The sequence below is a fragment of the Grammomys surdaster genome, unplaced genomic scaffold, assembly GCF_004785775.1.
Source record: "Grammomys surdaster isolate TR1022 unplaced genomic scaffold, NIH_TR_1.0 125742, whole genome shotgun sequence".
In the NCBI taxonomy this organism is placed as follows: Eukaryota; Metazoa; Chordata; class Mammalia; order Rodentia; family Muridae; genus Grammomys; species Grammomys surdaster.
The window spans coordinates 1,181,319-1,202,398 of record NW_021620574.1 but is presented as its reverse complement, the minus strand read 5'-3'; the positions used below and the strand labels follow the sequence as shown (position 1 = coordinate 1,202,398).

At 44.9% G+C, this 21,080-nt stretch overlaps 2 protein-coding genes across 2 annotated transcripts in view; both read left to right on the top strand.

Annotated features, from left to right (window-relative positions):
* Dnajc22 (DnaJ heat shock protein family (Hsp40) member C22) overlaps positions 1-1,162 on the top strand; it is a 4,844-nt gene extending 3,682 nt beyond the window's left edge. The window contains exon 3 of the mRNA XM_028788298.1: positions 818-1,162. Within this exon, the coding sequence (XP_028644131.1) occupies positions 818-1,003 (186 nt within the window). The 3' untranslated portion in view covers positions 1,004-1,162. The remainder of the gene's footprint in view (positions 1-817) is intronic.
* A 19,388-nt stretch (positions 1,163-20,550) lies between these two features.
* Spats2 (spermatogenesis associated serine rich 2) overlaps positions 20,551-21,080 on the top strand; it is a 73,373-nt gene continuing 72,843 nt past the window's right edge. Inside the window, exon 1 of the mRNA XM_028788317.1 lies at positions 20,551-20,648. The gene's annotated coding sequence lies outside the window, so the exon portion shown is untranslated. The remainder of the gene's footprint in view (positions 20,649-21,080) is intronic.

The window sequence follows — 21,080 nt, the reverse complement described above, 5'->3', positions numbered from 1 at the left end:
AACCAAACCAAAAAAAAAAAAAAAAAAAGACTTAGTCATGGGCTAGAGAGATGGTTCAGTGGTTAAGAGCACTGACTGCTCTTCCAGAGGTCCTGGGTTCAATTCCCACCAACCACATGGTGGCTCACAACCATCCGTAATGGGATCCGATGCCCCCTTCTGGTGTGTCTGAAGAGAGCAGTGGTGAATACATAAAATAAATAAATAAATAAATAAATAAATAAATCTTAAAAAAAAGACTTATTCACATTTAACATGGCATTTGAAACAGTCTGCGTTCCTTGCTGTATTAGACCCTGCCTGCAACTTATTTTATTCACTCTATTTTTAATATTTAGGTCATTTCTAGCTTAGGTCTTTTTTGGATGAAGTTCCTGTAAGCATCTTCTCGGGTTTTTGGTGGGTGTACATACACTTATTTCTCTCATGGGGAGTAGATCTTGTCTAGGAGGTGAAGCTCTAGGCTGGAAATTGCAGCTGCTAGTAAAGGACTCCTGGGCCTGACATGATACTCTAAGGGGTGTTTTTTTGGGGGGACATGTTTTTGTTTGTTTGGGTTTTTTTGTACTTCTCTCACTGTTGTGGATCAAACCCAGGACCTTACTCCAGTCAGTGACATGCCCTACTACTGAAATATACCCTTGGCCAATAAGTCAAGTTCTGACTGAGGCTCTGGGCCATTCCAATACTAACAGCTTGATTTAGCAGGAAGCAGGGAGAGGCTCTGACCCCGGACCCCGGACCTCGGACCTCGGACTCCAGACCCTGGACCCCGAGCACTTATGAGATACTAATTTGTGAGTTCTGTTCCACCGAGGTTCTGGGAGTTCCTGAAGGAGCAACCAGTGAAGAAATACATCAGAGTTACCGGGACCTGGTGAAGGTCTGGCATCCAGACCACAACCGGCACCGGACAGAGGAGGCCCAGCGGCACTTCCTGGAGATCCAGGCTGCGTATGAAGTCTTGAGTCAGCCCAAGAAGCCCAGAGCATCCTGGAGGTGAAAAGCAATCCCTCAAGGATGGGCTCAATCTTGTCAGCACCATTCTCAAAACCCAGGACCCGACAGTCTTAAAGACACTGCTCGCAGTAGAGGCAAGGAAAAACTTTAAAGGGACGAGAAAGCATGCGGTAGAAAATACATTCATGTGTTGAATCTCTAAGTTCTTGGCTACTGTCTCCTTGATTGTACTTTCTCAAGACCGCAGAGTAAAAGGAGAATTATTTATTTATTTTTCTAAAAAAAAAAGATTTATTTATTTATCTCATGTATGTGAGTACACTGTTGCTGTCTTCAGACATACCAGAAGAGGGCACCAGATCCCTATTTCAGATGGTTGTGAGCCACCATGTGGTTGGTGGGAATTGAACTCAGGACCTCTGGAAGAGCAGTCGGTGCTCTTAACCACTGAGCCATCTCTCCAGCCCTAAAAGGAGTATTATAAAATCAATAAAGTACCTTTCAAAGACTACACCACGAAATCCTACCCCAGGGTACTGATGTATGAAGATGTCATTTAACTCCTGTAATTGTCTACAGCACTGAGTTAGGAGGCTGCAGGAAAACATGAAGATTCTGATATTTCATATGCTGTTCCATGGCAAGAGGATTTCAGCAGGTGAGACAGGGGGTTAAATGTCAAAGTTTCTGGTCTTATACTTAAGAAATAAAGGCAGAGAGAGAGAGAGAGAGAGAGAGAGAGAGAGAGAGAGAGAGAGAAGAAGAAGAAGAAGAAGAAGAAGAAGAAGAAGAAGAAGAAGAAGAAGAAGAAGAAAGAAGAGGAGGAGGAGGAGGAAGAGGAAGAAGGGGAGGAGGAGGAGAGAGAGAAGAAGGAAGAGGAGGAGGAGGAAGAGGAAGAAGAGGAGGAGGAGAGAGAGAGAGAGAGGGGAAGAAAGATCAGGCTGGCCAATGGATAGGTCTGTGAGGGCTTTTCTTAACTAGGCTAATAAACTGGGGTAGGAAATCCACCTTGACTGCAGGCACCACCACCTTCATGGACTGGACCAGGACTGAATGAGAGGAGAAACACTGGCACACTGGCATGCATTCATTCAGGGCTCTCTGCTCCTGATCATGTGACCAGTGCCCTGGAGGTCTTGCCTTGACTGCCCAGACAATGATGGACTGTGCTTGACCTGTAAGTCAGGATGAATCCTTTTCTCTTAAGCTGTTTTTGTCAGGGTCTTTTATCACGGCAACAGGAAATGACAGGGAGGCAGACCTCATGGGAAGATTCATGATTTTTATATCCCATGTGTCTTTAAGGCAAGCTGGGGGAACCCCGGGGGAAATAGCAGTCTGTGTAGTTCAAGGAAGCCTTATTTAATTCTAGCTAGACATGGAAAAGGAGACCAGGATGTCTCACTTTGCCGAGGAAAGCTAAAAACCAGAAACCTGTTAAAATTACATACCATTATTTGCTGGTATTCTTCCATCTTCTTTTCTCCTGGATGTTAACGCTGAGTAGTGTATACCATGTTTTAAGCTGGAGATATGTCCTGACAGCACTTGCTTAGCATGTATGAGAGAGAGAGAGAGAGAGAGAGAGAGAGAGAGAGAGAGAGAGACTGACTCCAGGACCAAGTGAGCTGAGCTCAGTGATACTGACCTCCTCAGACTGAAGGGGTTTTGTTTTGTTTGTTGTTTTTTGTTTGTTTGTTTTGATTTGCTTTGTTTTTGACAAGGTCTTACTTATACTATAATCCAGGCTCGCTTGAAACTCATTATTTAGCCCAGGCTAGCCCTAGCCTCAGATTTTCTCTCTCTCTCTCTCTCTCTCTCTCTCTCTGTCTCTGTGTGTGTGTGTGTGTGTGTGTGTGTGTGGTGTGTGCAGGTGTGTGTGTATGCACGTGTGCCTGTGTATGTGTGTTTGTGTCTTTAAAATAGTGATGGCCAAAATACCCCTGAGACACTGAGAATCAATCGGTACTTACTTGGTCCTTGAGGCTGGGTACCACAATAGTTGTAGTCTCAGAATAGCCGTCTTTTACTGGGGGGCAACAACCCACAGTTGCTTAATCCACAAGACAGGATGCTTCAGCCTTCCCAGTCTGGCAGGAAGAGCAAAGTAAGTTCCTGGAGAGATGCTGGTCCTTATTCCACAGTGAAAGCTTTGGAACATAGGTCTGCTGTCTGCAGTGATCCCCATCTGCAGCAGGACGGGCAAACTACTAACTCAGCATGGAGAGGGAGGCCAAGCAGAGGTGACCTCCCTTCTGCCACGACGCCCTTCTCTTTAGGCCGCTACCAGAAGAAGGAGCAGGCCCACACCAGGGCTTTCCTACACCAATCAAGGGCAATCAGGACACTTCAGGTGAGACACCATACTCAGGTGGCATGCTCTAATTTGTGACAAGTTAATATCGAAACCAACCACAGCACGAGATTGTGCCCTTTCTCGTGTTTTCGTTAAATAAGTCCCGCCTGCAAGGAGAAGATAAAAGAACACATTGCTTCTTTTTGTTTTTTTGTTTTGTTTTTGTTTTTTTGTTTTTTTCAAGGCAGGGTTTCTCTGTGTAGCCCTGGCTGTCCTGGAACTCACACTGTAGACCAGGCTGGCCTCAAACTTAGAAATCCACCTGCCTCTGCCTCCCAAGTGCTGGGATTAAAGGCGTGTGCCACCACTGCCCGGCAACACACTGCTTCTGAATTTTTTTTTTTTTAATCAGTGTTCTAAGATCATTCAGTTTCCCCAAAGAATAGTCTGCTATTGTTTGAGTTCTGGGCCCACTGATTCACCTAGAATCATGTCCTGCTCTTGGAACTGTCACATCTCCATTTGTCCCCTCCTCCCATGAAGAAGGGCATATGAGCATCTGGACCTCACTGGGTGATGTGGTAACCATTTGCCTATGGTTCTCCTCATCCATGTTCATATGTGTGTGTATATTCCTCCTGCAAATACATCTATTGTCGGTTTATTCTAGCCAAACTTCAGCATCTTCCCAAGGTTGTCAGGGCTGGTGGTATGAGGCACTTCACAACAGCTGAGATGCTGAGGTAGAGACATCACTTTGGGCCAGATGGGAGAACCTGTCAAAAAGCAAGCAGCAACAACAATTGTAGACAATTTCTTTTAGTATTTGCACATTTAAAAAGCAAACAAACAAAACAAAAAAACCACCTTCACTGGGTAGTGGTGACTCATGATTTTGAAGCAGAGGCAGGTAGATCTCTGAGTTCAAGGCCAGACTGGTCTACAGAAGGAGTTCTAGGACAGCCAGGACTACACAGAGAATCCCTGTCTCAAAAACAAACAAACAAACAAACAAACAAACAAAAACAAAAACCCCACTAACAAACCAAGTACCCCTCTCCCTGATTTTTATCTTGAAATTTTTAGTTTGTGTGCAGGCAACAAACAACTTGAAGGGGTCAGCTCTACCTTCCTCCATGGGGGTCCTGGGACTTCAGGCTTGGCAGCAGCTGTCCCACCAGCCCTATAAAGAATCTGTTTTTTTTTTTTTTTTTTTTTTTTTGTTGTTGTTGTTGTTGTTTTTGGTTTTTTTCTTCAGGGTTTCTCTGTGTAGCCCTGGCTGTCCTAGAACTCAGAAATCCATCTGCCTCTGCCTCCCAAGTGCTAGGATTAAAGGCGTGCGCCACCACTGCCCAGCAAGAATCTGGTTTTTAGCTGGACAGTCTACAGAGTGAGTTCCAGGACAGCCAGGGCTACACAGAGAAACCCTGTCTCGAAAAACCAAAAAAAAAAAAAAAGACAGAATCTGGTTTTTTGGGTTTTTTTCTGGGAGGGGAGAGATGGCTTAGTGGTTAAGAGCACTGGCTGTTCTTACAGAGGATCTGGTTCTCTTCCCTGTATTCACATGGCAGCATGGGAGCTAGTAACTGTCCTTGGCTCTGGTTCCAGGGGATCCATCACCCACTTCTGGTCTCCTTGGGCAACAAGCACACACACATACATACATACATACATACATACATACATTTATTTATTTATTTATTTATTTTTGAGGCAGGGTCTCTTCATAGCCATGGCTGTCCTGGAACTCACTGTGCAGACTAGGCTGGCCTTTGCATCCTGGGTACAGGGATGTAAACTTATGCACCACTGTCTGAATTTACAAATCAAAAGTTCATAGACTGTGTATTGGAAGGGAATTGGGAGAGTTCCAGGCCCAATATCACATATTACAGGATCTAAAGAATTGCTTACTTCCTGTGTGACCATTTTCACTTTTGCTTGAGTTGGAGATCCCTTCTCTTTTCCCACTTTGGGATGTGTGTGTGTGGGGTGTGTGTGTGTGTGTGTGTGCGCGCGCGCGCGTGTGTGGTCTGGAAACTGAACTGTGAGTTGAATCCAGAGCCTCTTGGGTGTTAGGCCAGAGTTTATCTCAGAACTGGATATTATTGCCATGAGTTTTGCTACACCACTCTGGCTTCCAGTGGATCACAGGTGTGTAACCCACCCAGGAACTATCTTTGGATCTGCAAATGAAAGACACACCCACATTAGCTTATTTTTAAAAGCCTTGGCTACCTCAAAAGCTGAGCACTCCTAAACCTTCCCCTGTTACCCCAGGCCTAAGTGGGGAAGTGGCCAGTGCCCACCCATTCAAATTCTCCCATGGCTGGTTGGCTTTATCTCCTGCCACTCCTGCAGCCCATCCCTCTACCACCACCCCCCCAAGTCATGGCGATTCCCTCTTCTTCTCTGCATCCTACCCAAACAACTCTAAGTGTCCTGCCCATGCCCAGCCATTGGCCATTGACATTTCTATTGATCAATCAAAAACCAACTGGGGACAAGAATCTTCAGCATCTGGACTCGCAGATTCCCTCTTGAATCAAAGCATTAGAACCCATCTCCAACAAGATATAGTCAGCCCTTCCTTACCTTTTATTTCGAGACAAGGTCTTGCTAAATTGCCTGGTTGTCCTAGACTCACTCTATAGCCCAGACACAATTTGAAATTCTGATCCTCCTGCATCGGTTTCTCAAAAAGGTGTGTTACAGGCTTGGACCAGCAAGCTCGGTGGAGTTATTTAATGATTTTGTGGAGCTGGTGATGTGTTTATAAAAAGATAAAGAGATATAGGATATGTCCTGTGGGTATGTGGAGAGGTATGGGGGAAGGGGATGTTTCAGCGGGCCCATGCTGAGGCATCTCTTCCCCCTGAGGGACCAGCCACACGATGGTATATTATAGAATAGAGTTTATTCAGGGCATGAGGAGGGGAGTTAAGAGGGTAGTAGAGGCAGAGACAGAGTAGAGACGAAGGGGCCATGAACATGTGGAGAGAGGGAGAAGGGAAGGGGGAAATGGCAAGGGGACAGAGAGAAGCTGGAGGCAAAAGAGAGGAGGGGGCAAGCAGCCCCTTTTATAGTGGGCCAGGCCTACCTGGCTGTTGCCAGGTAACTGTGGGGGTGGGGTATAGACAGAATGCTAAAAGCTGGGATCAGGCTGAGAAGTCTCCCTCCCTGTATATCTTCAGACATACTTAGATCAAGATGGCCTAGAACTCACTATTCTCAAGTGCTGGAATCAGGCACAAGCCACCATGCCTCTCTTTTAAGAGTGTTTTTTGAGGCCCTAATTTAGTCCCCAGTCCTGAAAAGGAAGAAAAGAAGTCAGTATTTTTTTTTGGGGGGGGAGGAGGGCTAAACTTTTCTTAGCTATGATTCCTTTTAGACTCACCACCTCTCAGTACAACAAACAAAAACAACATCTCTTTCTTGAGGGGAACCTGTCCTTCACTTCCGTTTTCCCTTTTCCATATTAAATAAGACATTTCTGAAAACGTACAACAGTGTAGTAGACACAAGAGGGAAATAAGACGAGAGTTGGTGGCCTCTCCCCCGCCTCCTCAGGCTGGGTCTCATGTCTCCCTGGGTGACCTCAAACTTGCTATGCCTCTCACAATTCTCTTAAGCTGGGAGATCCCAGGTGTCCAGTCACCAGGCTCGGCTCCTTCTGCCTTCCCTGCTGGCCGGGAAGGTGACCAGATGGGTCTTGACCACCACTGCCTTGTTTTCTTCCTTGTAATGTGAAGAAGTGAGACTTTGGTGACCTTTACGATAACAGTGAACGTTGCATCCTGTGGTTCTTCTCACTTGAGGTTTATGTCAAGCAATCTGGTTTGTCACCTTCTGCCTGCCCTCTCGTGAACATTAATTTGGTAAGAAAAGAAATCCACAGGGCATAGTGATGAAAGCCTCTAATTCCAGCACTAGAGAGGATGAGGCAGGAAGATGTCTGTGAGTTCCAAGCCAGCCTGGTCTACTTAGGGAATGCCAGGCCAAGGCTATGCAGTGAGACCCTGTCTCTAAATAATAAACCATTTTATTTTTTGAGTTGGGGTCTTGTAAGTTGCATAGATATTCAACTCTTCCTGACTTTGCTCCCCAGTGCTGGGATTATAGGCAGGACTCACCATACGTGGCTAAGAAAAAAAAATTAAGTTAATTTTTTTGTTTGTTTGTTTTTTTCAAGACAGGGTTTCTCTGTATAGTCCTGGCTGTCCTGGAACTCACTCTGTAGACCAGGCTGGCCTCGAACTCAGAAATCCGCCTGCCTCTGCCTCCCAAGTGCTGGGATTAAAGGCGTGCGCCACCACTGCCCGGCTAAGTTAAAAATTTTAATTAAATGTATTCTTCTTCCTCTCATTGTGTGTGCACCTCTGTGAGTGTGTCACGGAGCGTCTCTAGGTCAGTGGGCAGCCTGCTTGACTCAACTCAGTTTTCTTCCACATTGGGATCTGGGAGTTGAACTCAGGCCATTGGGTTTGTGCAAATGATGTTTTTGTTCGCTAAGTCATTGTGCTAACCCTACAAAACAATTTAAAAGGAGAGAGAGAGAGAGAGAGAGAGAGAGAGAGAGGTTGAGAGTGTAGCTTAGTGGTAGAGTACTTGTTAAGCATCCCCAAGGCCTATGGTTTGATGGACAGCATAGTCCCCTAAAACAGTGGTTCTCAAACTGTGAGTAACATCCCTTTTGGGGATCAAATGACCCTTTTACAAGGGTCCCCTAAGACCATCAGGAAACAGATATTTACTATACAATTGATAATAGTAGCAATATTAAGTTATGAGGTAGCAACAAAAACAATTTTATGGTTGGGGGTCACCACAGCATGAGGAACTGTGTTAAGGGTCACCGTGCTAGGAAGGCTGAGAAGCACCGCCCTAGAAGGAAGAGCAACTCGTCGGAATGTTGTCAGATATATCCTTCTGAGTTTCATTTTCTTTTGTTGAGACAGGGCTTTATTCTTACAGCCCAGTCTGGCCTCAAACTCATCATCTTCCCGTTCCTTCTGCCCAGGGATTACAGGCATATATCACCATGCCTAGCAAATCCATCCATTTTATTCTGTGTTATTTTATGACATGAGGTCGTGTGACCCAGGCTGGCCTTGAGTTCTCTGTGGCTGAGACTGATCCTGAGCTACCAATCTTCCTGGTTCCCGATCTTCCTGGCTCTACTTCTGGAGTTCTGCCTACAGGCAGATAGAACTGCCCAGCTAAATTCTTCCTTTTAAAGTATACAGTGTTAACCCCAGCGCTTGGGAGGTAGTAGTAGATTAATCTCTGTGTGAGTTCAAGGAGGCCAGCCTGGTCTACATAAAGAATTCTAGGACAGCCAGGGTTACATTAAGAGAACCTGTCTAAAAAAAAAAAGTTTACAGTGTAAGGGTGTCCAGTCTATTCTATTTACAAGTATAACTATCTGGACTCTTTAATGCTACAGTGTTTTCATACACACCCCCAAATACCCCACACTCCCTGGCAGTCACTTTCCCTTACTCTCTCCTAGTAGCCACTGGCAACCACTCTGTTCTCTGGGCTCTGCTTCTGTAGACTTGCTAACTCTGATGTTCTCGTTAATTAATTAACTAACTTATTTTCCCTAGGTCCTCCCCCTCCTCTATCTCTGTCATTAGTTCTGATGCTTGTCCACCTTCTGGGGTTTATTTTATTCTTTTTTTTTTTTTCCCAGACAGAGTCTCATGAATCCCAGTCTGACTAAGACTTTAAACATCTGAGCTTCTCAAGTGTTGCTATGTCAGACGGGCTCTACCATGGCAGATTTATCCGTTTTGTCTTTTGAGACAGGCTCTTACACTATAGCTCAGGCTGGCATGCAACTTATGTAGCTCAGGCTGCCCTCAAACACTCTGGCTGCCAATCATTCTGCCTCAGTTTCCCAAGTGCCAGGATCATAGTCACAGCTGTCACTCCTAGCTCTATCATGGATAGTTTTATATAAATGGAATCAGACCTTATGTTGTCCTTTGTGTGTGGTGGACTTCTTTTGTGTAGCGTGATTTCTCGGGTTCATCAGTGTTATTGCACACACCATTGTATTTCCTTTATATTTAAATAATTCACATCTTAAAGCTATTCAAACATCCCTTTTGAAGAAACCTGTATTTTATACCTATACATGTAGGTATGTCTATATAGTAAAGTATGATGCATCGATGATACAATCTCAAATTCATCTATTGTCTTGAGTTATCCCCTTAGAATAAATTCCCATGGGTGAGATTATTAGGTCAAAGGGCATGAACATTTTTACAGCTCTTGTCAATATTGCTCTTAAATTGTGGTGCCCAGAACTAATGCAATTCGCAGCGTATTCAGACAGAACAGGCTACCGTGGGGGCTATTAAGTTCTCAAGGTCTGGACAATATATCATCCTTGAAATTGAGCAGCCACAGAATTTATTAGTGTTCCTTCTTTTTTTCTTTTCTTTCTTCTCCTCTCTCTTTCCTCCTTTGTTTTTGGTTTGTATGCCTGTTATTCTTTGAGCTTCTAGCTTGTTTGTTTGTTTGTTTGTTTGTTTTGAGACAGGATCTCAGGTATGTAGCTGAGAAAGGCTTTGAATTGCTATCTCCACCTCCCAGAAGCGGAGATTACAGACTTGCACCTCCCCGCTTGAGCCACATGGTGCGGAGACACAAACCCAGGTGTGCTAAGTGAGCCTGGCCGATTAAGCCGCCCGCCCCCTCTCCAGGTACCGCTTGTTAAAGCTGTGTTTGCAGCTATTCTGTCGTGGTTTTCTTTTTTTTTTTTTTTTTTTTTAACTTTTATTTTTGTTTTACGTGAATTGAATAGGTATTTTGCTGCCTTGTTTGTCTGCATAGCTTATGAAGACAGCGCGAGAAGAGGCAAGAGGGCAGGGAATCCCCTGGGGCTGGAGTTGCAAAATGGTTAGGAGCTACTCAGTGGATGATGGGAACAAACCCTGATCCTTTGGAAGAGCAGCCAGTGCTCTTAACCGCTGAGCCATCTTTCCAGCCCCATTTTATTTTCTTCTTTTATGCTGGGTGGCCCTAAGAAACTAGTTGAGGGTAGAGAGATGGCTCAGCGGTTAAGAGCACTGACTGCTCTTCCAGAGGTCCTGAGTTCAATTCCCACCAACCACATGGTGGCCCACTACCATCTGTAATGGGATCTGATGCCCTCTTCTGGCATGCAGGTGTACATGCAGATAAACACTCATACATTAAACAAGCAATAAATAAATAAATACATCTAAAAAAAAGCGCTAGCTGAAGATTATAGTTTTATTTATTTATTTATCTATTTATTTATTTTGCCTTAGCTAGACTACATTTTGTCAAAGGGCAAAACATGGCACTTACCACTCCTTCACTTTTTTTTTAAGATAAACATTTTAATTTGTTGATATTTATTTTTGTTTTAATGTGTCTGAGTGGTTTGCCTGTACTATGTCCGTGTAGCATATATGAACAGTACCCTCAGAGGCTAGAAAAGGGCATTGGGCCGGCGGTGGTGGCGCACGCCTTTAATCCCAGCACTTGGGAGGCAGAGGCAGGCAGATTTCTGAGTTCGAGGCCAGCCTGGTCTATAGAGTGAGTTCCAGGACAGCCCGGGCTACACAGAGAAACCCTGTCTCGAAAAACAAAAAAAAAAAAAAAAGAAAGAAAGAAAGAAAGAAAGAAAGAAAGAAAGAAAGAAAGAAAGAAAGAAAAGGTCATTGGACCCCTTGGAAGTGGTGTTACATACAGTTTTGAGCTGCCGCGTGGGTCCCGAAATTGAATCCGGGTCCCCTCGAAAACAGTCAGTGCTCTGAACTGCTAAGCCATCTCTCCATGCCCACTTCCGCCTGTGCTTTTAAAAAGTCTGGAAGTTGCCCCTTTCTAAGGAAGATAATTTCCAGAGTTTGATCCCCGCCCGCCACCCCCTCCTTTTTTCTCTTTCTTTCTTTTTTCTTCTTGCTCCCTCTCTCTCTCTCTCTCTCTCTCTCTCTCTCTCTCTCTCTCTCTCTCTCTCTTTCTTTCTTTTTTTTGTGAAAAGGATGGAGCAATTGTGAAGCCAAACGAGTGTTGTTAAAGGTAGGTTCCAGGTTCAGGGCGGGTCTTCGGCACCCTGTAATTCTCAGGGGAGATCTGTCCGGTTCATTTCTCTTAGGCTCCGTGTTTCAAGGCCCACGTGTGCAGCTTGCTGGCCTGAGTTGAATCCCTAGGTCCCCCAAGGTGACAGGCGGAGAACAACCCCCTGAGAGCTGTCCTCTGACCGCCTCCGGTGCACCCTGACCTGGTTTCCGCTTAGCTTCAGGCACCGGTTATCTTCTGAGATTCTTAGGCCAGCCACCACAGGGACGGAACCGCATTCAGCTCTTTTGATGGTTGGGTTTAGTTTAGTTTTGCTTTTGCTAAAGTGAGTCTTAAAACTTTTTTACATGGTGTCCTGGCTGAATGAGATGTCATTTATTTTTTTTCCCCTTTGTCTCCCTCCCCCACCCCTCCCTCTCCCCTCCCCCACCCCCACCCCTCCCCCATCCCAGTCTCTTCCTTTGTCTCACTGTGCATTCAAACTTATCTGTCCCTCCGTTTATTTGTAAAAGTTGATAACTCTAAGCAAGGACTTTGGACTTCAGCAGTTTAAACCGTACTTGAAGCTTCTTCAGAATAAAAGCACTGTCTTGTGTGGGAAGGTGGAACAGGAACAATTTTAACCCTTTAAGTTCCAGGCCTCTTCGGTTCCATTTCTGTGTCGAGAAAAACTGGGCTGTGAATCAGTTCGTTTCTATCTTTCTTTCCTTCTTTCTTTCTTTCTTTCTTTCTTTCTTTCTTTCTTTCTTTCTTCCTTCCTTCCTTCCTTCCTTTCTTTCTTTCTTTAGATTGTGTGTGTGTGTGTGTGTGTGTGTGTGTGTGTGTTGGGAACATGAGCACGTGAGTGTGGGGTGCTCAACGAGGTCAGAAGAGGTGTTGACCCCCTGGAGCTGGAACTACAAGTGGTCACCTGGAGTCACCTGACACAGATACTGGGAACCAAATTTGGGTTCTCTGCAAAAGCAATATAGACTTTTGACAGCTATCTCTCTAGCTCTAAACTTATGTGTATGGGGCTGGAGAGATGCCTCAGTGGTTAAGAGCACTCACTGGCTACTCTTCTGGAGGTCCTGAGGTCAATTCCCAGCAACCACATGGTGGCTCACAACCATCTATAACTGTGGTCCCATGAGATCCAATGACATTTTCTGGTGTGCAAACACACATGCAAGCATATACATAAATAAATAAATAAATCTTTTTTTTTTAAAAAGTGTGTAAGTGTGTGGGGCAGGGGTTGGAAGCAAAGCTGTTCTGGCCTTTGCAGGCACATGATACACACATACACTTAGGGGAAGCACCACACATATTTAAATAAAGAAAGAAATAGTCCAGCTTGGTGGCGCACGCCTTTAATCCCAGCACTCAGGAGGAAGAGGCAGGCAGATCACTGAGTTTGAGGGCAGCCTGTTTTACAGAGTGAGTTCCAGGACAGCCAGGGCTATACAGGGACCTCATGTTATGAAAAGAAAAAAAAAAAAAAAACAGACAAAACTAAAAAGCAAACAAGGGCTTGGAGCAAACAAGGAAGGACTTGGTGACAACCTGTTCTGCTTTTTCCTCCATGCACAGATCATAGATCCAGTCTTTCTTTCCTTCCTGGGACCCCACAGCAGTGACTGCTTAGTCCAGGCACAGAGAGTAGGAACACACTTGTCTTTCTCCCATCACCTGGGGAGCATCCGGCCACTTCAGTTCCTTCAGACTCCAGTTCTCCATCAGCACATTTGCTGCTTTGACAATGTTCCTGTGTTTGCTGACGTCACTGTTCTTTCCTACAATTCTTTTTCAGCCTGCTGGTCTGACTCTTCCAACGTCTTTTATGACCTAGCTTAAGGGTTATCCCTTCACTGATTACTTAGACGTTCTGTGATCTCTCCCCTGAATTCCTTTAGACTATTGTTTAAGTTGTGCCGGTCTCTTGGTGCATTTTCTGACACGTTGCTGTGTAATTGTTCTGTCTCATGTTTACAAGTCTTTCCTTAACTTTATCGAACTCCTTAAGGGCAAGAATTGTCTTCTTCCGAAGCAAATGACAGACCGCTTAATAAATCTGTAATCCTGGATAAATTATTTAGTCAGTTTGAGACTCAGTTTTCTTATTTCCTGCGTGGGGATAATGTTGCCTGTATCACGGGGATGATGGAACAATCAGAGGAGGGGATTTGCTGACAGTGCTTAATAAATTATAAAATGTTGTTAGAGCAGCCAGGCAGTGTTCTTTGTTACATAGCCCAATGGGCCTCAAATTTACAATCTTCCACCTTAGCCTCCCAGGTGCTGAAATTGTGTGTGTATTCCACCATGGTTGGCTATTTTTTTTTTTTTTAAAGTTTTTTTTTTTTTTTTTTTATTTATTTATTTATTTTATTGGTGAGTACACTGTAGCTGTCTTCAGACACACCAGAAGAGGGCATCCAATCTCATTACGGATGGTTGTGAGCCACCATGTGGTTGCTGGGATTTGAACTCAGGACCTCTGGAAGAGCAGTCAGTGCTCTTAACCGCTGAGCCATCTCTCCAGCCCGGTTGGCTATTTTTATTTTGAATCTTATTCATGATTACCATTGTGTGTGTGTGATGATTATTCTGATGGGGTGTATGTGTGTAGATCTGTGTATGTGCGTGTGTGCTGCAGTGCACATAGAGAGGTTATAGACCAACATTCAGGAGATGGCTCTCCCTTTTCACTGTGTCTCCCAGGAAGACAACTCAAATCACCAGCTTTTTTTTTTTTTTTCCAAAGATGTATTTTTTTTTGTATATATGTGAGTACACTGTTGCTATCTTCAGACCCACACCAGAAGAGGGCATCACATCCCATTACAGACGGTTGTGAGCCACCCTATGGTTGTTGGGAATTGAACTCAGGACCACTGATCCGTCTCTCCAGCCCCTATTCCAGGCTTTTGAGACAATCACTTTAACACATTCAGTGATGGTCCTGGCCTTGCCTGGATAATTCTTGGGGAAAAAAAATCTGGACAGAATGCAGACATGAAAGAGCATGCTAAAGTTTTAGGTTAGCTTTTACCATTGAGATGTTACATTACAGAATTATTGGCAATGTCACAATCAAAACTCAGGTCACAGTAAAGCAGTGTTAGCTTCATCCTTCACAGAGGGACAAATTCACTAAAGGTTAAATTGAAGGTGTTTGTTTCTTGCAGTGTAGGAGATTAAACCCAGGGCCTCTAGCACACTAGGCAGTTAAGGTCTATACCTACCTCTATTTTTTTTTTTTCATTTTTGACATAGGATATTGCTATATAGGCCACATTACTCTTGAACTTAAAATCATCCTGCCTCGGCCTCCCAAGTATTGGAATTACAGGTGTGCTCCAGGACACCTAGCTTGGATCCCAGTTTTATTATCTGTAATGTGGTAAATGCTAAGCTAATTGAGCCCCTTAAATAGAATATCATGAATTAATCCAGAGAACCTGGGTTCAATTCCCAGTGCCTACATGATGGTTCACAAACTCTATAATTCCAGTTCCAGGGATCCAACACCCTTTTCTGGTCTCTGTGGGCACTGCATGCATGTGAGGTACAGACATACATGCATGCAAAAACACCTACACACATAAAATAAAATAAATATTTAAAAAATGTTGGAGCTGGCTGTGGTAGTGTATTACTTTCATCCCAGCACTTGGGAGGGAGAGGCAGGTGGATCTCTATGAGTTCCAGGCCAGCCTGGTCTAAATAGTGAGTTTCAGGCCTGTTAATGAAGTAAGACCTCGTCACTAAAAAACCAACTCTGCCCCAAAAAATGTTGAAAGAAACCTGAAACCTGCAGAAACCTCTTGGGATGGTTTTTTTTTTTGGCGGGGGGGGAAAGCTGAGACTCTATAATAGCCTGTTCCCCTCGATATGAACAAGGCATGTTACCATATTATTAAATGCTCTGGTGAAAACTCAATGTTTTCTAAAATTATCTGGTTGTGAAGTAGTTTTCTTAGATAATTATCTATCCCCTTAATATTCCATGAAACTAATCTCTGAGACTCAGTTTGGATTGCCACTGTAATATTTTGAGGTAGAAATATCAGACTGTAGAGATGTCTTGTAAGACTCTGGTGAGTCTTAGCCTACCGTGGACCCCCTGAGTGAACCACTTGGAGCTGGGAATCTGTGCAAAAAAACAAGAGGAATTTGTTGTTCCAAACTACAAATTTTGGAACAAAATCTGGGCTGTCCTGCACCAGAAGGGGAGGTGGTGTTTGGGCACCCCTTGGGCAGCCCGTTTGGCCAGTTTTTTATACAGTTTTTAGGGGTAGAATAGAGAAACAGCAACTAGGCACAATATGATTAGCAGGACAGTGTGACTTTAAAACTGATTGGTCTTTAGGGAATGAGGTGGTCAGGACTTTCTGTTGTCTGTGGATAGCCAAGGTCCATCCTGTGGAATGTGTCCCCACCCGCAGGTCGGTTGCCCACCCCCCACCCCGTGGTCGTAGGACTGTTAATTAGCCTCTCCCTTCTGGAGGAGCTGTTCTAGGACCTTTCCAGAGTTCCTGAGCTGACCTCTTCAGTCTCACTTGGTAAAGCTTGTGCCGTGCAAGCAAGAAGACTTGAGTTTGATGCCTAGACCGCAGTAAAACACTGGGCATTGTGGTCCACCCTCTGGTTCCAGTGCTGGGTAGGTGGGACCAATGGGTCTCTGGAGCTCACTGGCCATCAGTCTAGTTTACTTAGTGTGTTCCAAGCCACTGAAAGACTGACTTTTTAAAAAAAAAAAAAAAAAAGGCTCAGTTGAGAAATGACTCAGTAGTTAAGAGCACTGGCTGCTCTTCTGGAGGACCCAGGTTCAATTCCCAGCACCCACATGGCAGCTCACAATGTCTGTAACTCCAGTTCCAGGGAATCTGACACCGTCTCCTGGCCTCCTTGGACATCAGATACCAGAGAGCTGGGTGCACAGACATATACACCGGGAAAACACCCATACACACTAAAAAAGAAGAGGAAGAAGTAGAGGAGGAAGAGGAAGAGAAGGAAGAGGAGGAGGAGGAAGAAGTAGAGGAAGAGGAGATGAAAGAGGAGGTGGTGGGGGAGGAGGAGGGGAGGAAGAAGAAGAGGAGCGGGAGGAGGAAGAAGAGGAGCGGAAGGAGTGAATCATTTCCCTCTGAGCTCTACATGCACCTGCATAGACGTTGAGTCACATACAAATGCATGGGCACACATATGAGCACACAGACGAAGTGCAGGTGAGGGAGAACCACAGGCTTTCCGTGCCTCTTACAGTTGGCAGCTTCAGTCATCCTCACCTGAAACTTACTGTTTTCTTTCTTCAGTGCTGGGAATCAAGCTCAGGGCCTGACACTTGCTAGGCAAGTGCTCTCACAAGACTATCTCCCCGGCCCTGTGTATTCCAGTCAGGGTCTTCTTACATAGCTCAGGCTGCCCAGGAACTCTCGATCCTTCTGCTTTATATTTGGCAAGTGTTCCCCCACTGAGCTATAGCCTGAGACCTTGGATATTAGCTTTATCTTTGTTTTTGTGTTTTGAGACAGGGTAACCTTGGCTGGATTGGAACTCACTCTGTAGACCAGGCTGGCCTCAAACTCATATCCACCTACCTCTGCCTCCCAAGTGCTAGGATTAAAAGTGTGCACTGTCACACCCTGCTAGATGTTATTTTTTTATGATTTATTTTTATTTTATGTGCATTGGCCTTTTGCCTGCATGTATATCTGTATGAGGGTGTCAGAAGCCCTAAAACTGGAGTTACAGACAGGTGTGAGCTGCCCTGTGGGTGCTGGGAATTGAACCAGGGTCCCCTGGAGGAGCAGCCAGTGCTCTTTACCACTGAGCCATCTCTCCAGACCCTGGATGTTATTTTTTTTAAGACGATTTTTTTCTTTCACAATATTTTAAAAAGAGATTTGCCTTACTTTCAATCATGTCTGTATTGTGTGTGTGTGTGTGTGTGTGTGTGTGTGTGTGTGTGTATACATAAGTGTGATGTCTACAGAGGCCAGAGGTGTTGAATTCCCAGGAGCTTGAGTTACAGGTGGTTGTAAATGACCCCAAACGGGAGCTGGGCTCAAACTTGAGTCCCTTGAAAGAGCAATATCTGCTTTTAATCACTGAGCCATCTCTCTCTCTCCTTTTCAATCTTTAATGTTACTCTAATAACCTCAGAAACTTGGTTAGTATTTTCTTCAGAGTGGGTAACGAGTCTATGTTACATCAATTTTTCTTTAATTTATAGATAGATTGTAACCACTTTGTAGTTATCTCATGGCCCATAATGGTCACTTTTATTTTGAAGTAAAACACACAATGGAAATGTGTGTGTATGTAGTATAAAGAACAATGACAAAATTGATACTTGTTTTTAAAATTTAGATTTACTTTGTGTGTGTGTGTTTATTAACGTTTCATCTGCACCACATGCCTGTTGCCTGCAGAAGAAGTCAGAAGAAGGCTTTGAGTCCCCTGAAATCTGCATGAAGAGTGGTTGTGAGTTACCATAGGGGTACTGGGATCTGAAGCAGGGTACTCCACAAGAGCAGCAAGTGTACTTAACCACTGACCCACCGTTCCAGCCCCTCCCCCAATTAATTTTAACCCTAACAGTTTTGAAACATGTATTGAATGTCCCTCTAGGGACACCAGGACACCAGGACTGTCAGGCAAAAGTAGAGCTAAGTCATGAATTGCAGTGTCCCTCATTGGCCCTGCTCAGCAAGACATATATTTTAGGTAACCCTAACTCATTGGAGAATACTTTTTTTTTTTTTTTTTTTTTTTTTTTTTTGAGAGACAGGGTTTCTCTGTGTAGCCCTAGAAGTCCTGGAACTCACTCTGTAGACCAGGCTGGCCTCGAACTCAGAAATCCGCCTGCCTCTGCCTCCCAAGTGCTGGGATTAAAGGCGTGCGCCACCACCGCCCGGCTGGAGGATACTTTTTAATTAATTTATTTTTTATGTATTCTTTTATTTTTAAAATTTATTATGTATACAGTGTTGTGCCTGCGTATGTGCCCCCAAGCCAGAAGAGGGCACCAGATCTCATTACAGATGGTTGTGATCTCCCATGTGGTTACTGGTTATTGAACTCAGGTAGGACCTTTGGAAGAGCAGTCAGTGCTCTTAACCTCTGAGACATCTCTCCAGCCCTCCCCCACTGTTTAAATTTTTTTGTTTTTAAAAGTGTATGGGTGCTGCATCTGCATGTACACCTGCACGGCAGAAGTGGGAAGAGGGCATTGGATCCCATTACAGATGGTTGTGAGTCACCACGTGGTTGCTGGGAATTGAACTCAGGACCTCTGGAAGAGGAGCCAGTGCTCTTAACCACTGAGCCATCTCTCCAGCCCCTGGAGGACAGAGTTTTAAAAAGGAAATTTTGCGAGGAGACTTTTCTCCTGTTACCCAAGGATCTATGAAGACGTACTAAATACAGTATTATAGTGATTTGTGAATGTGTGTGTGTGTGTGCACGCGCGCGCGTGCGCGCGAATTCCACACATGTGGAGGCCAGAGGAAAACCTCAGATGTTCCTCTACTCTCAATTTTGGGGCTATAGGCGTGTTCTGCTATTCCTGGCTTTTTATGTGGGAGCTGGGGATTTGAACCCGGGGATTTGAACCCAGGTCTTCATGCTTACAAAGTATAAGCACTCTTACCTACTGAGCTATCTCCACAATCCCAGCAGATTAGTTTCAAAGAATGGGGACTCTATGGCCTCTAATGAACCTGTGTTTGTTTTGCAGCAGTAACAGCTTCATGCATTTTCTGAACGGCTTTAGATGGTGAAGTCAGTGGACAAGGAACAGAAGCCTTACTGATAAGGGCTATGTCTTTCTGTTCCTTCTCTATGAGTAGCAATGAAAATGTAGAAAACTAGTCACTGTTCTTTGTGTCCCTATATTGTTCTGCACTCTAATTCAAGACATTGTATCATTATACTTATTTAGTGGCACTCTCTTCCATTATAACTGGATACTCTTATCCAGGGGTGGTGGTGTTATTTGTTTTCAGTGATGCCTAGATCATGACCGCCATCTGTTGGGTTCTTACATCGGTTAGGTGAGAGAAAAGAGAACAAGTATTTGAATGGTTTGCTTCTATTTTATATTTGTATATAGTTTCATTAATCAGCTGACGTTTGATTTAATATCTTAAGTAGGCACATGATCTAGTCAGTCTCTCTCTCTCTCTCTCTCTCTCTCTCTCTCTCTCTCTCTCTCTCTGTAGGCCAAAAATCTATTTATTTATTTATTTTCTTACTTACTTATTCAAGACAGGATATCACTATGTAGCTTTGCAGCCTGGAACTCACTTTGTAGCTTAGGCTCCAAGCCACGGGGATCCACCTGTTTCTTCTTGAGTGCTGGGATTAAGGGTGAGGTTGCTACACCTGGCTCAGTTTTTGCTTTTTGAGACAAAAACTGGCCAAGAATGTGCAAAGTAGGCTGGTTGGCTGGCTGGTAGGCCTCAGGAATTCTTCCCAGCTCCATCCCCCGATAATCCCCCTAATGGTGAGACTACAAGTGTAAGCCTGTACTCCTGGTTTGGGTTTTGTCAGGTGGGCTGCAGGGATTGACTAATCACCTAATCACACACACACAGAGTTGGAGGCCAGCAGAGAGCTACGTGGCCAGATCTTGTCACAATAAACAAAACTAAAAACACTGCAAAGCAAAAAGAACAAGGATCCGATGAAGATATATGACGTGGCAGACACATACTGTACCACGGTCAGTTATATGATCTAGGACATTAGTGAGAAGTGTGTGGAAAAACTGTACTCTGCCTGTAGCGCCCAACTAAAACCACGCAGTGAGGTGGTTCTGTCTGTTCAAAGCCTCTTTGCTTGAGTTCAAAGGAAGTGAACGAGAAGATGAGTAGATTGTGATTAGTATTTTCAGTGGTGATTTAGTCTAAATCTCAGCCTCTACCAGGCGTAGTCAACTTTTTGATATCGTGACAAGATTGTCTTCCACAAAGTTCACTATTCAGATCTTAAAAATAATCGCCAAAACAAGTCTCATGTTTAAAGTAAGTTCCTTGGCTTGAATGTGAGTTGAACACGCCCTTCCTAACCTCTCTCTCCTGACCAGCCAACCGGTAAGACATTAACTCAAAAGATACATCAATACTAGAGATGACCTGGTCCTGGAGAGGCTGGAGATTTCGAGCACTGATTACGAAGATAGGTATTTAACAGAAAGATTCGACAACAGGCGTTCCTAACCACAGCCACGTAGAGGGAAGCAGAAAGTGTGAGCTCGTTCGCCCGCACATCCTCTCTCCTGAACCTCTCCCACCAGGCTGGGTGGCCCAGTGGCTCTGAAAAAAACCTTTAGGAGCAGAAGGTGGGTCCCGAAGCAAAGTTAAAGGGAGTGAGCGGCTGGATTGGTCCCGGCTAGAGAAGATGGACGCGCCTGTAGACCTAGAGCAAAAAGCTCTAGGTTTTCATTGGGAATCTTCGGCCACCTCCGGAAAGTTTCGGCTCTTTTCGTCAGTTCCCGCTCGGCTCTTCACTTAGGGGCACGCTGGCGCCCACTCCTAGCCGGGCCGCTTTAGGTCGCCTTTCCCGCACGCGGACTCGAGTACGCGCTCCGGTCATCCCGCCGTTCCTTCCCGTTTGGCCCCTGACCGGCTCCTTCAACCCCTCCGTAATTCCCCGTCTCTCGTAACTCAGGCGCGCGAACCCGGCGCCAAGGGACAGCGCCTGAGAGGAGCGGTAACCGGGCCGCGCGCCCCCTCGGCTCGGGTCTCCCGCGTGCGGCGCGTCGGGGTCGCGC